Raw genomic sequence first — 16,271 nt, 5'->3', positions numbered from 1 at the left:
AAAATAACCCCAGATAAAATATGTAATGTGGTGAAGCAAAGAATGATGAAAGCAAAATAAAAAGTGCAACATTCATAATACAAAGAATATCCTATATAATATTTTGCACCTCCAACATTCTGCCTGGGTTCGTAACATCCATTCCCACTCATTGCCCCGCCCTCATGTCAAAACGTAATGACGTCAGAGGGCAGAACAATGAGGGGGAAGGGAATGCTGGAGGCGAGATGATGTCAGGAGGAGAGAATCGCGGGACATCGAGGGGAGGGAGGGAGGGAGGAAGGGAAGGGGAGGGCAGGGCAGAGGAGAATTGATGGACATGGATGGGATGGGAGGACTTTCATAGGCACCCCATATAAGAGGCTTGGGGAGGCTAAGCCTCCCCAGCCCAACCATGACCTTCCCCTGGCTGCTGCCCCCCCCCCAAACACAGGGCTGCCTGGTGCTCCGCGATCGACAGCCCTCCTCTCCGTTCCTCCCCCCTTGCGTGTGTTTAATCCTTTTACTTTCAAGCGCAGCAACGGCAGAGAAGAAGACAACACAGTGGGCTTGCCTCCAGCTTCTCCCTTCCCTCACACAGTGTCCCGACTTCTGCGATGATGCATTTCCTGTTTTTGCGAGGGCGGGACACTGTGAGGGAAGGGAGAAGCTGTGTTGTCCTCTTCATTGCCGTCGCTGCACCTGAAAGTAAAAGGGTTAAATGTGCAGGGGGAGATGGAATGGAAAGGAGGGCTGTCAGGGAGCTGAGGGAGGGCAGGGAGAATCGCTGGACATGGATGGGAGGGCAGGGGGAGAGAAGAGATGGCTGGAATTGGAGAGGAGGGCAGGGGGAGAAGAGATCGCTGGACAGGACAGGAGGGGAGGACAGGGGAGAGAGGAGAATTGCTGGACATGGATGGATGGAGGGGAGGGCAGGGAAGACAGAAGATTTGCTGGACATGGATGGGTGAAGGGGCAGGGGAGAGAGCAAATTTGCTGGATATGGATGGATGGAGGAGAGGGCAGGGGAGAATGGAGAGTTGCTGGACATGGATGGATGGAGGGGAGGGCAGGGGAGAATGGAGAATTGCTGGACATGGATAGATGAATGGGGACAGGGGAGAAAGGAAATTTGCTGGATATGGGTGGATGGAGGAGTGGGCAGGGGAGAATGGAGAGTTGCTGGACATGGATGGATGAATGGGGACAGGGGAGAAAAGAAATTTGCTGGATATGGGTGGATGGAGGAGTGGGCAGGGGAGAATGGAGAGTTGCTGGACATGGATGGATGGAGGGGAGGGAAGTCAGGAAGGAGATGCACTTGGATGGAGGGGAGGGAAGAGAGGAGAAATGCTAGACATGGATGGAGTCTGTGTACTCTTTATCTTTTAAGAAATACGTTTTGCAGGTGCCAAAATGTCTCCTGTCCAGATATGTAAAACCCCAAATCGATGCCCCCTTGGATTCAGGTAGACTCCCTTTACACAGCTGCTCCATTCTAGATTTTTCAGCAGACCTGGTTACAGCTGACTTCTCCTTTACTTGGAGAATTGTGAACTCTCCAGTGTGCACTGACTCTAAGAGCTGATCCTTCCCCTGAAACAGTTTCAGCTCTGACTGTAAGTCCCGCTCCAGACCAGGTTCCTGAATAGTCCTAGTGCAGTTTCCCTGGCAGCAGAGTGGCTCTGATTCTATTTCCACTCTGTAGTCCAGACTGGCTTTCCCTAGCAGCTCCAGCAGCTGCAGCAATTCTTGGTTTCACTTTCCACTGGCGCTTTCCTTGCTGCAGAAACAGCTTCTCTGTCAATTACACTCAGATGCACACTCTGTGCTTGATTAGGTAAACTGCCCAACTTGATAATCACTTTTAACTTTCTGCCTACCTTCTGTTCTACTAGTTCAGTGGCAACAGTGTGTAGCTTACTCTGAAGCCCCAAACATACATTTCCTCTGCCCTTCAATTTAAGAACAGTCTCCAGGGTTGTACATGATTTATTACTTTAAAATGTTTTTCCCTTTTCTTTTTCTTCTACCTTGCCACTCCTCTGGCTATTTTATGGCTTACACAACAGCCCAGAACACTCTGCAGTCCTTTTTTGGCCCCTGCAGGCCAGCTTTCCTTCTGGCTTTACTCCAAGCCAGAGTTTGCTTATTACTGGCTGCTCGGCAGCACTGTAGCACTGTTTAAACCCCACCAAAAAATCCTGCTTTCCCAGTGCTTGCTAACTCTTTTCCCTAAGCTCTCTAAGGCAGAGCTGATCTCTTTAGCCTTCAGACAGAAACACCCCCCCCCCCCCCCCAGCTGTACTGAAGCCTTAATTCCTGAAGATACACCCATTTCCCCACCCATAACCATGCCCATTTTGCCTGTGTTCATTAGAAGTTTGGCGCACATTCTGTAGAGCAGCAGCAAAAGAAGCTAAACTTACCACAGGACCAGATTCTGTATTGGTGCAGGCTGCCAGCTCTGCCTCGGAGCAGGAAGTGTGACATCCAAGGAGGCAGGACTGGCAGCTGCGCCAATGGAGAGTCCAGCCCAGTGGTGAGTATAGCTTCTTTTGCCACTACTGCGCTCATCTAGAGAAGCAACAACAGCAGCAGCAGCAGCAGCAGGAGTGTTGGGATGGGCGGGGGTAACAGAGAGGGGACATAGGCTGGATGGAAGAGGTTGGGAGAGATGGCAGAGGCTGGATGAAAAAGGGGCAAACACTGGATTGAAAGGGAGAGAAGGAGAGCAGACGCTGGGTGGAAGAGGCAGATGCTAGATGGAAGGTGGAGAGAAGACCATGGATGGAAGGAGAAGAGAGGAGGCTAGACACTGGATAGAAGGAGGAGAGAAGGAGGGAAGACACTGAATGGAAGGGGAGGGAAGGATAAGAGAAAAGGAAGGGAGATGCTGGGCCTTAGGGAAGATGGACAAGGGGAGACAGGAGGGAAGGAGGAATAAAGGAAGAAGTTGAACATGAGTAGGAATAGGGACATAGAGATGTGATGCTGGACATGGGGAGAGGAATAGGGGCACAGAGGGGTACTGCTGGACAGAGCAAGAATAAAGATACAGAGAGGAGAGATGCTCAACATGGCAGGAAGATAAGAGCAGGGACACAGAAGGGAGTAGATTGATGGACATGAACAGAAAAGAAATGTCAAATGGACCAGGAAACCCTAGCAAAAGAGTTAAAACAGAGGAAAGCAAAAACCAGAGACTGGGACTAACATGATTACAAAAATTAAAAGACCAAAAATGAATTTTATTTTCTGTTTATAGATAGTAGCCTTAAAGAACTGAATCGAAAAACTGATTCTTCTAAGTGAATCAAATAGAACAAAGAACGTTTTGGCCAAACTGGACAGCACTGGGCAACACGAGAAGGAGGAGGCGGCTCAGGCAGTGAATGTCTTTGGCTAGCAAGGCTTTGTCATCCCTTGCAGCAAAAGTATTATTTTTAACCCTTGGGCACCCGCTAAAACAGAGAGCTGCTATGCCCCTGGCTAAGGGGTTACAGCAACATGCAACATCACACTAATTATTTGTCAAACCAAGTGGACAAGCAGACACTAATGATGGATTTGCTTAGAAGGGACAAGAATGGGGAGGAGGGGATTGGGCTGTCATTTATTTATTTATTTATTTATTAGGATTTATTTACCGCCTTTTTGAAGGAATTCACTCAAGGCGGTGTGCAGTAAGATGCTAGATGATCAAGGTTCTTAAGATATCATAATGGTTAAGGGGAACACTGTAAAGCCAAGCAAATAAAGCAATTTAGTGGGAAATGGGATTTATTGTTACCTGACTTGAACTTTCTAGGGTTATACAAACAGAAAATGATGTAGTGAATTAATTAAATTAAGCAGTGAAACGATTAATCAACACATGGAGGGCATGCATGTAACATATATATAATCTCTATCTTATTTTAAACAGCCACACTGACATTAACCTCATATTTTGATATATCAAGGTAACAACTGCTCCAACCTGAGTTGTCCTTGATCTCTGTGCTCCTTGTAAGGCATTAATTAAAATGCCATGTTCCCTGGAAGTTTGCAATTTCACTGCTACACTCCTCACAGATAGAAAATAGCTATGAAATGAGGGTAGCTTTGTATAGAACTGTTGATGTCTCAAAAGCATTGAGTACACTGAAACTGAAAGCCATCATGGAATATAAGGGGGTTAGTTCGTTAAACATGAGGCTTACCACAAGTGAATATGTTTGATAACAAACTACAGATATTTCTTGCCACAGGCTACTAAACTGCTTAGATTAACCTTCTCAAACTGTACATTTGTGTATGAGGAAACCTCTCTCTCTCTTTCCTCCTCACATTTTTCATTTTTCTGTGGAACTTTTAGGCTTACACAAAATTACTGACATTTCTTCAGACAAGAAAACAGCAAAGATGCATGCAATGAAACTAGAAATCAAAGAGAGAAATACAACATCTTTGTTTGTGTTTTCTGGTAGATTATTGGGACGATTCCACTGATGCCCAATGCAGTGCCGTCTGGTCAAGCTGCAGCAAGTGGAGCTCAGGGTCTTCAAGTGCAACCAGTTACCCCACAGTTATTGACCAATGCCCAGGGGCAGATCATTGCCACAGTAATAGGAAACCAGATCCTACCGGTGATCAACACCCAGGGAATAACACTGTCACCGCTCAAACCAGGCCAGCAGGTAAATCATCTCTTCTTAGAGTTCATTTTGACAGGAAAAAAATGTTGAAAACTGGGAAATATGCATCTTGTAAGAACTTAAAGCAACTCATTTTTGTCATCTTAGAAAGGTCTCTTTATTTTGCTTCTGCAAGGGGTGGTGGTTGGGAAGAGGGGGTGGTGGTTGGGAGGCGAGGATAGGGGAGGGCAGACTTATACGGTCTGTTACAGAGCCGGTGATGGGAGGCGGGACTGGTGGTTGGGAGGCGGGAAATACTGCTGGGCAGACTTATATGGTCTGTGCCCTGAAAGGGACAGGTACAAATTCAAGGTTAAGGTATACATATATGAGTTTGTCATGGGCAGACTGGATGGACCATGCAGGTCTTTTTCTGCCGTCATCTACTATGTTACTATGTTACTATGCATTAATCTATTAAAGGAATCTTTCTCTTTGATTAATCACTTCCTTTTTTAGAGATGTGCTAAAAAAATGTTCTCAAGAAAATTATCTTTTAAAAAACAGTGGAAAAGATCTCTTTCCTTTAAAAAAAAAAAAACTTGCCATAGAATTTGTAAGTGGAAATATGAAAACGCTGCTGTCTCGCTGTTATTGGCTTTTGCTGTAAACTCTTCCTTTATTTTACTAGCAACACTATGCACAAAATGTGAATTTTCAGATTTTCAGTTAAAATCTGAACATGTTATAAATATGCATATTTTGCTGAATATTTGTGAAACCATTCGCAAAATGAGAATTTATTCTCTATACAATCTGCCTCCTGTAAGTAGTATAAAAGCTGAATGCAATGGTCTTCATTTTTACTGCCACTAAATGGGCAACATGAAGCTCTGCCTCTACGGTATTGTGTAAGCCACATTGAGCCTGCAACTAAGTGGAAAAATGCGGGGTATAAATGTGTTAAATAAATAGTGTTTGAATGTGTTAATAAATTCCAGAAAGTAACTAAGGGGCCCTTTTACCAAGCTGTGGTAAAAAGGGCCCTTTGCTAATGGCGGGGGCTGTTTTTACTGCGTGCTGCAGCACTTTTTACCGTAGAAGGTAAAAAAGGCTGAAAATAGCCATGGCCATGTGGTAAGATTGGTCTTACCGCATGGCCATGCAAGGGGGAGCACTTACCGCCACCCATTCAGGTGGTAGTAAGGGCTCCCATGCTAACCCAGCAGGGAAACGGTGCACACTAATGCTGGAGGTACCGCTGGTGCCCGCGTTGGGCCAGTGGTAGCTCCATATTGGCACTTGATAAGCCTTCGTTGGGCTTACTGCTGCTTTGTAAAAGGGCCCCTAGTTGAGTTGATTTTTTCATAATGTTTAGTTAACCACAAATCCTGCAAGCTTTTGATGTGCACCTTAGTAATCCAGAGGATCAAATTAAGACAAAATTGAAGAGGTCAATGTTCACACAATCTAAACAGCTGATTTTGTCAGCCAATTAGGAGGTCCTTCTATTAAAGGGTATTAAGTTGGGCTTAATGAACCATAAAGCAGACTTTTAAGGGGGGATTCTATAAATGGTGGCTAAAAAAATTGGTGCTGATGAAAAGCACTTAGCAATATTCTATAAACCATGCCTAAAGTTAGGCGGGATTTAAAGAATAGGGCATAAACCCACATCCTCTTTTCCGACTTGAGCATAAAATTTTATTTACATTCGTACATTTCTAATTAGTACAATAATTGCTTGTTAAAAAGCCAATTATTGGCACTAATTAACTCATTCGATTAAAATGTGTGAGCAAATTGAGCACTTGCCTAAATTTGCATGCGTATTTTATAGCTCTTTTTGTAGATTTAGGGGATGAATGTGCAGTAAGCCCAAAACTAACACTACATAAAGAAGGTGTGTTTCTACTATTTTTTACTGCAGGTCGTGTGTTAACATTCAGATTAATACAACGTACAATACAGATAGAGAGGGCAAAACAGCATTCAACCAAAGTATACAGAAAAAAGCAACACTGGGCCTTCAAGACTAGGACAACAGGAGTACTTTATTAGCAGGTGACCCAACACGGGCCGTGTTTCGACGCCAAATGGCGCCTGCCTCAGGGGTCAGAATGTTGATATGGCAGCGTGTGGATAATGTAGGTCAAGTGTCTCAACACGTTAAAGTGTTTTACAAAATATCTACTGTAGTGCGAGAAAAACGCGGGCTGTAGCAAAGAGCCTTCTCCTGTGGACCGGAGAAGGCTCTTTGTTAGAGCCTGCATTTTTCTCGCGCTACAGCGGATATTTTGTAAAACACTTTAACGTGTTGAGGCACTTGACCTACATTATCCACACGCTGCCATATCAACATTCTGACCCCTGAGGCAGGCGCCATTTGGCGCCGAAACACGGCCCGTGTTGGGTCACCTGCTAATAAAGTACTCCTGTTGTCCTAGTCTTGAAGGCCCAGTGTTGCTTTTTTCTGATTAACACAAAGTACCTGCTCCCAATTAATGCAGAAGCACTTAGAGGAGGCAGTAAGTGGTCCCATGTTAGCTCTGCATTAGCCAGTTAGTGCATGGTAAGTGTAACACACTAGTTGGCTAATGCTCCCCTGCCCTCTCTCTGCCCATTCCACACCCCCTGATAGAAAATTCTGTTTAACCTGGTTTAACGTGTGGGAACAGGCAAACTACTGCAAAACCCCTTAATGCGGTCCTGCAGACTGTTTCCATGCATTAACCTTGTGTAAAGTGCTTAACACCCTAAGGGCCTTTGGTCTCTTTCTATGACAATCTGCAAAGGATATGGAATGCCCTGCCTTCTCAGTGTCTCTTGATGCTAAGAATGCTTTTAATAGAGTAGAATGGCCTTATATGTTCCAGGTCCTCCAATGGTTTGATTTTGAACCTTCTTTCATTAATATGGTATGATTACTATATTCCAACTCATCGGCCCATCTCCCATAAATAATAGAAATTTTAGAATCCTGTGCTTTGCACAAGGGGACCCGACATGGGTGCCCCCTCTCATCACACCTTTTCCATTTAACCCTGAAGCCTTTACTTTGCGCAGTTTGACAATCTCCAGATATTCATGTGATCTTAGTGGGAGGCCGAGAGTATAAACTTGCGGCTTACACTGATGATATATTATTATACTTTTCCAACCAGAGGTTATGATTCCTCCAATGTTTCATTTAATTGACAATTTTTGAATAAATTCAAGTTATAAAATTAACTAGACTGCTCAAACGGCTTCCCCTGGAGACGCCCGACTCCGCGAGTTTCACAGATTTCTTCAGGGACTTGGGTTAAAGCCATCCGACGTTTCCGTACAAGCCGGATACCGTTGACTGCACCATAATTGCCATTATCACTGGATGCACTGTCACAGCTTTATACAGGCGCCCTCCATGTGACTGACACCGGCAGTCGCTCTGATGACATCACCTCAGTTCCAAAATGATCTGTTAGCTGTTAGCCTGATTTGTAGTTGTGTACACAGCAATGTAGTTCTTTGGTTTTCAGCAGTATATTATATATTTTTGACCAAGGATTGTGGGGTTTGTTTTTGAGTATAATACTAATGACACACCTAATAAGCACACAATAAAACAATCAACTAACATAGATGTGATACTAATGCTTTCTACAATACAGCTTACTATGCAGCTGAGGGACCAAGTGCAGATATATAGATAGGGACAAGATGTGTGGTATAGAGATAGTTGGGATAAATAAATGGGTGGCTAAACTCAGCTAGCCCATGTGCAGAATGAGTGTATATTCAGTCGCCCTATGTATTAAAATCTTGGGAGAAGAACCAGGCTTTCACTGGCTTCCTGAAGTAGAAATAGTCTAGAGTTATACGTGGCCCCTCTGGGCGTAAATTCCAGAGAGCAGTAGCTACTCCTGAGAAGGCTTGCAGGTGGGTATCACATCATACAATTTCTGTTGATGAGGGGACAGATAATGATGATCCCTGAGAGGACCTTTGTGGTCTCAAAGATGTGTAAAGGCTAACTTATTCTTTAAGTGCTCTGGTCCATTTTATCTGATGGCCTTGAAAATCACAGAGTTTTAAATATAGCCCTGTAAGGTACTGTAGCCAGTGTAGGTTTTGCAGGAAGGGTGTGATGTGGTCACACCATTTGCAGCCTTCTATCTGTCATGCAGCAGCATTCTGAATTAGTTGGAGCTGATGAGAACTTTTTTGGTTTGACCAGTGTACAGGGCATTACAGTAGTCTAGTCATGATGTTATCATGGCATGGACCACTGTGGTTAGACTTGTCTGATCAATATATGGAGAGAGATTTCATAGCTGCCCATAGTTGATGGAGACCATTTTTAAAGGTTGTTTGAATTTACGGGATCAGAGTGAGTGATGAGTCTAGCAGTACCCCAAGATTCCTGACCTGTGATTTTAGGGGGAGTTCATTCTTCCCAAAAGGTATTTTGAAGTCAGGTATTTGTCCACTTGTGTTAGGTACCCAAAGAATCTCTGTTTTGCCTGGGTTCAGGCAGAGTGTCATGGTTTCTGTGCAGATCATCAAGAAGGGGCACAACAACTATCTCTGTTCCGTACCCAGGTCTGAAGTCAGATTGACATGGATCTAGCCAGTTGCTGAGTTGAACGTAGACTGTCCTATAAGTTTTGCCAGGAAAGGAATGTTCGAGACTAGTCAGTAGTTTTCAAGCTTGTCCTGGTCAAGTGAGCTGTTTTACAGTAGGAGGTGCACCACAGATCTTTTTAGTTTTCTTGGCAACTGCCCTTCCACAAGAGAGGTGTTAACAATTTTTGTGGCCATTTCAATGAGGCCTGTGCTCACTTGTTGTACTATCTTTGCTGGGCTGGGTTCAAGAGGGTAGGTTGTAGGCCACAGGCCTTTCAGGATTTTTTCAAGAGCTTCCTCTGTGACCCTATTGAATGAGTCCCAGATGGTTGTGCATGGTGGGGAAGAGGGAGTGTTGTCTTCATTAGCTGGTGGAAGCTTTGATGGGACTCAGTGGCATACCTAGGGGGGGGGGCAGTGGGGGCGGTCCACCCAGGGTGCACGCCGCTGGGGGGTGCCGTGGCGCGCGCCTGCTCTGAGTTCGCTAACTTGCTCGTTCACTGCAGCTCCCTCTGCCCCGGAACAGGTTACTTCCTCACTCCCCGTTCCCCCCTTCCCTTCCCACCCCCCTTATTTTCCATGCTGTACCTTCCACATAACGAGAATAGACAGGAACCTTATACCCTTTTATTACCCCAACCCCTAATCCACTTTCAATTGATTAAGAATTGAGCTACGAGCTCGAGGGGCTAGAATATGAATATATTTCCCCCATATCAAGTAAAGCTTGCGTTGCTTTTTGGGATTGAAATATGAGTCTCGCAATTCTAACAAGAGGAGTGCATGCAGCCTATTGCGCCATTGCCAATATGAAGGCGCTTCCAACTTTGTCCAATTTAACAGTATACATTTTTTCCCTACTTATATAGAAATAATGTATGATGAGCAGCACTAGACTACCTCGCCTGGGCAGCTCCCAAGAGAACAACCTCGGCTCCATTGACACTTCCTTCCCCAAAACGCTCTCCAAAAACCGCCCAATTTGCGCCCAAAAGCGCTGGATCTCCAGGCAAGTCCACATCGCATGGTAAAACGTGCCTCTAGATCCTCTACATCTGGAACATTGGGGCGAACCTACTCTCCCCAAAAATAGGGTACAAATATATCGGCCTAACTTACCCCCCTGTTTACTAAAGCTTAGCTCGCGTTATCTGCAGCAGGGCCCATTTTCTTCCTATGGGCCCTGCTGCAGATAACTTGATCTAAGCTTTAGTAAACAACCCCCTAAGGAACTTAAATTTAGGAGCTCAGCTTTTTTTTGAATATTGAGCCCTTCATCTTTGAGCTCATTCAGGACTCTGGGGTAAACACCATCCAGTCCTTGTGATTTGTTGCTCTTGAATTTGTCAATTTGATCTATTACATCTTCTAGACTTATAGAGCCCGATATTCAGTCGGCAGTGGACAGTGCATTTGCTGTCCACTGCCAGTGTTAAACTTGGATATTCAACACTTGGCACTTCCAGTGACCAGCATTGAATATCTGGGTTTATTTTGGCCACTAAAAAGTTAAGCAGCTATGCTGATATTCATCGCTAACCATTTAACTTTTTAACAGTCAAAGATAGGCCTAACTATTCAGACCACTCAACATAGCCAGTTTTTCACTGAATATCACCACCTAACTGGTTGTATTGCACAATATAGCCAGTTAGCAACTAGCCACTAACCGGGATATTCAGCGGGAGATAACCGGTTATCCGTGCTTAGGTGCTTAACCACTATTTAACCTGCCAGGAGCCATTCCTGGCCAGTTAAATAGATTTGAATATTGGGAGGACAGTGATATGCTTAAGTTGCTCCAAATAATCACCATCAAAAAAAGATTTCCTATGTGGATATGACACCAACGTCATCTTCATTGAAGACCAAGGAAAAAAAATATTTAGTTTTTCTGCTATTACCTTATCATCTTTGAGCACTCCCTTTACCACTTGGTAATCCAGAGGTCCAAAAAATTCCCTCATGGCTTGTTGCTTCAGATGTACTTGAAAACATTTTTAGCATTAGTTCTTGCCTATATAGCAAGCTTCTTTTAAAAGCCCCTCTTGGCATGCTTTATTATTTTTCTACATCTAACTTGTCAGTGCTGGTGCTCATTCCTAATATTTTCCTTGTTGTTTCCATTTTCTGAAAGATGCCTTTTTGGTTTTCACTGACTCTTTTACCTCACCATTAAACCATGCTGGCAATCATTTTGCTACTTCAATCTTTTTTGATGTGTGGAATATATTTTGTCTTACCTTCCAAAATGGGCTTTTTAAATAATGAGAAAAATTCAAAATAGAGTAGCAAACTATTTATATTATACAACAGCACCAAATCTAGGGACCCTTTTTACAAAGGTGTGTAAGGGCCTACACACGTCCAGCACATACCAAATCGGCATTACTGTGTGCCCTGGGCGATAATTCTGAATTTGGCGTGCACTGAAAACACACAGTAGAAAATATTTTCTATTTTCTACTGCCTGGTGCTTACCCAGCGATAAACAGCAGTGGGTGCGCTCTGCATGCCTACTGCCCAGGTAGAGCGTGAGACCTTACCAGTCAATGGGTGGCAGTAAGGTCTCAGGCCGAAAATGGATGTGCGCTGGTTTTTATTTTGCTTCACATCCATTTTCCAGCCCCTTAAAAAACACCAACATGCCCGAAAGACATGCTTGAACCAGGGGCATAGCCAGAGTTCGGCTGGAGGGGGGTCCAGAGCCCAAGGTGAGGGGGCACATTTTAGCCCCCCCCCTCCCGGCACCGCCGACCCCCTCCATTATAAAAACCCCCGCCGCCATTTTTAACCCCCCCCATCACCACCACCTTTGACCCCCCCCCCCCCAGTGCCAACCCTTTCGACCTCTTCTTCCCACTGCCACCAACCCTCCCCCGCCACCGCCGTCAGGTATCTTTACTGGCGGGGGTCCCCAACCCCCGCCAGCCGAAGTCCTCTTCTCCGGCGCAGCCACATTGCTGATCTGCAAGGGCAGGCTTTTGTTTCTGTGAGTCTGACGTGCAGGACGTCAGACTCACAGAAACAGAAGACTGCCCTTGCATATAAGCAACGCCGCTGTGCCGGAAAAGAGGACTTCGGCTGGTGGAGATTGGGGACCCCCGCCAGCAAAGGTACCCGACGGCGGCAGCAGCGGGGGAGGGTTAGCGGCGGGAGAGGGGGTTTGCGGCTGGGGGGCCAGGGCCAAATCTATGGGGGCCCATGCCCCCGTGACCCCATGTAGCTACGCCCCTGGCTTGAACTGCCGCAGGCCACATTTTGCCGCAGCTTAGTAGAAGGGCGCCCTAGTTTGCACCAGCATTGAAAGGGATGGCAATACACTATAGTGTATAAGCAAAATTAATCAAAGAAACCTCAAAGCTCCAAGGTAGTGTTTAGTATTTCAACAATGCTTAGCTATAAGATTTCCTATCATCAGTTTTAAGCTAAGCATGAAAAAAAGAACAGTACACGCTCCTTAAGGTTTTCTTATTTCTGATGTTCTCATTTTATTGTAGTCTCCATTTTCAAAATTAAATGCTACAGAAGAGTTTTTTTTAACATCTTCAGTTCAGTGATGATAAATTTGATCATATTGTGATTACTATTGCCTAGCATACAGACATTTTAAAATGTGTTTTGTTTGTATTTTCAATCTGAATTGCTGTTGATGGAGGTAATATGGAAACATTTATGTCCGTCTATTCTTTCTATAAATACTTCAAGGTTACTTCAGCTTTTATCATAAGCTCTGTATCAGGATATTCTAATTTCTGAATTTTGCTAGTATCTCTTGAAGATGCGCTACTCCAAATCCTTGAGCAACTGTGGGTTTGGCTTTCCCCCTAGTTTAAAAGTTATAGTTTAAAAGATTCTCTATCTCCTTTTTAAAGGTTAATGCCATCAGCCTGGTTCCATCCTGGTTAGGGCAGAGCCCATTCTTTTGGAACAGGCTGCCCCTCCCTCAGAAAGGTTCCAGTTCCTCACAGATCTAAATTCCTCCTCCATTTACTGTTGTCTCATCCATATATTAAGACTCCAGAGCTCTTCACACCTCTTGGATCCTGAACATAGAACAGGGAACATTTCTGAGAATACTACGTTGGCATTCTGGATTTCAACTTTCTATCTAAAGTCTGAATTTCACTTCCTGCACTTTCCTCTGTCATTGGAACCCACACATATTGAGACAGCTGGCTTCTAGGTAATGCATGATGTCTCTCTCCTTGACAACAGGCAGACAGGTTGCCAAGCAGCCACCCAGTTACTTACATTTCTGATGACTGAATTGCCAATTTAGCAATTCCCTCCAGGGTCCATGCCCCTGGAGACATGTCCTCAGTGCAAGAGGATATTGCATCATCCAGAGGGCATGACCTGTATATAGGATCACTTCCTGCCATACCAAGGTGATGTTCTCCTTACAGGTGATTGAAAAGGGATGCCAGGCTCCATGACAGTGTCAGGTATCATAAGCATTCTTAACAAAACAAAAAAAGCAAATCTGAGGACTAGCCTAGTGGTTAGTGTAGCCTAGTGGTTAGTGTAGTTTATTGTAAACCAAGGGGCCCAGGTTCAAATCCCACTTTAACTCTTTTATTTTATATATGTTTTTTAATTGTGAGCCTTCTAGGAACAGAAATATACTTACTATACCTAAATATATAAACCACCTGCAAGTCTGAAGTCTGTTGAAGTGGTGTACATTCAGGTACAAGAGGTATTTTTCTGTACCTAGAGGGGTCACAATTATAAAAACAAAGAGTTAAAGTGGGATTTGAACTTCGGTCTCTTGGTTTACAGTCCACTGTACTAACCACTAGGCTTCTCTGCTCTGCAGGTATTTTCTAAGAATGTTGCTATGCAGACATCCATGTCCCTTGTTTTCTCCTATTCATAATTTGGACGTTCTAGTTTGTAAAATGGTTGTTCATGCTGGTCATCTCCAGCACATGGATGTTCATCTCACTTATTTTTGAACAGGAAATCTCAGCATATTTTCTGTTTCAAAATATATGTAAGATGCATGGGACATTCTGAGGTGGTTGTCCCTATTCTGACTTGGGTGTTCTTTCGAAAATGCCCCTCCATGTGTCTTAAGATATTTTAACTGATTCCTTCTAGTGTAGATAAGCTCAAAAATAGCCTAGTGCTATTTGTCTTAAGATAATTTAAACAAGCTCATAACTGTTTCTTTCTAAGGAAGTTAATCTCAAAGATTGCCTAGCATTATTTGTCTTTTTTTTATTATTTGCAAATTTCAATAAACATCAAAAGAAATTTTGAATAAATATACAGACGTTCAGTAGATAATTCAAGATAACCTTAATCAATCAGTAGGTAATAAAATAATAACTGAAACAATCTATCAGACCACATAAGAAGGAGAAATCATAATTCACATTTTAGAAGGAGTACTACATTCCAAATTACTAAATAAGATACACAGTGGATGCCCCCCTATAATAAATGACCACCTATTACGGCACTGTTGCTCCTCTACCTTCAAGAAAGAATTGAAGTTCTGAGGGATCATAGAAAACATATGAATGTTGATCCAAAGAGATCAAACATTTACATGGACACCTTAATTGAAATGCTGCCCCCAAGGAAATAGCTTGCTGCTTAAAAGCCAAGAATTTCTTCTTCTAGTTTGAATCCTCTTGGAAATGTCTGGAAAGATAGAAATTTTCCCATCAAAAAAAGAACTTCAGAGGACCTGAAAAAGAGGTGCAATAACGAATTCTTATGCTGCTGAAACACAAAAGTCACAAGCAATGTACAGTGGGGGAAATAAGTATTTGATCCCTTGCTGATTTTGTAAGTTTGCCCACTGACAAAGACATGAGCAGCCCATAATTGAAGGGTAGGTTATTGGTAACAGTGAGAGATAGCACATCACAAATTAAATCCGGAAAATCACATTGTGGAAAGTATATGAATTTATTTGCATTCTGCAGAGGGAAATAAGTATTTGATCCCCCACCAACCAGTAAGAGATCTGGCCCCTACAGACCAGGTAGATGCTCCAAATCAACTCGTTACCTGCATGACAGACAGCTGTCGGCAATGGTCACCTGTATGAAAGACACCTGTCCACAGACTCAGTGAATCAGTCAGACTCTAACCTCTACAAAATGGCCAAGAGCAAGGAGCTGTCTAAGGATGTCAGGGACAAGATCATACACCTGCACAAGGCTGGAATGGGCTACAAAACCATCAGTAAGACGCTGGGCAAGAAGGAGACAACTGTTGGTGCCATAGTAAGAAAATGGAAGAAGTACAAAATGACTGTCAATCGACAAAGATCTGGGGCTCCACGCAAAATCTCACCTCGTGGGGTATCCTTGATCATGAGGAAGGTTAGAAATCAGCCTACAACTACAAGGGGGGAACTTGTCAATGATCTCAAGGCAGCTGGGACCACTGTCACCACGAAAACCATTGGTAACACATTACGACATAACGGATTGCAATCCTGCAGTGCCCGCAAGGTCCCCCTGCTCCGGAAGGCACATGTGACGGCCCGTCTGAAGTTTGCCAGTGAACACCTGGATGATGCCGAGAGTGATTGGGAGAAGGTGCTGTGGTCAGATGAGACAAAAATTGAGCTCTTTGGCATGAACTCAACTCGCCGTGTTTGGAGGAAGAGAAATGCTGCCTATGACCCAAAGAACACCGTCCCCACTGTCAAGCATGGAGGTGGAAATGTATGTTTTGGGGGTGTTTCTCTGCTAAGGGCACAGGACTACTTCACCGCATCAATGGGAGAATGGATGGGGCCATGTACCGTACAATTCTGAGTGACAACCTCCTTCCCTCCGCCAGGGCCTTAAAAATGGGTCGTGGCTGGGTCTTCCAGCACGACAATGACCCAAAACATACAGCCAAGGCAACAAAGGAGTGGCTCAGGAAGAAGCACATTAGGGTCATGGAGTGGCCTAGCCAGTCACCAGACCTTAATCCCATTGAAAACTTATGGAGGGAGCTGAAGCTGCGAGTTGCCAAGCGACAGCCCAGAACTCTTAATGATTTAGAGATGATCTGCAAAGAGGAGTGGACCAAAATTCCTCCTGACATGTG

The 16,271-nt window shown here is 44.2% G+C and overlaps 1 protein-coding gene across 1 annotated transcript in view; it reads left to right on the top strand.

The window, feature by feature from the left end:
• The window catches only part of POU6F2 (POU class 6 homeobox 2), a 768,824-nt gene that overhangs the window by 705,811 nt on the left and 46,742 nt on the right, over window positions 1-16,271 (top strand). The window contains exon 7 of the mRNA XM_030190008.1: window positions 4,452-4,661. Within this exon, the coding sequence (XP_030045868.1) occupies window positions 4,452-4,661 (210 nt within the window). The remainder of the gene's footprint in view (window positions 1-4,451; window positions 4,662-16,271) is intronic.

The sequence above is a fragment of the Microcaecilia unicolor genome, chromosome 1 (genome assembly GCF_901765095.1).
Source record: "Microcaecilia unicolor chromosome 1, aMicUni1.1, whole genome shotgun sequence".
NCBI classification, from domain to species: domain Eukaryota; kingdom Metazoa; phylum Chordata; class Amphibia; order Gymnophiona; family Siphonopidae; genus Microcaecilia; species Microcaecilia unicolor.
Note: the sequence above shows the minus strand (reverse complement) of the source record. Positions and strands in the feature narration are given on the sequence as shown.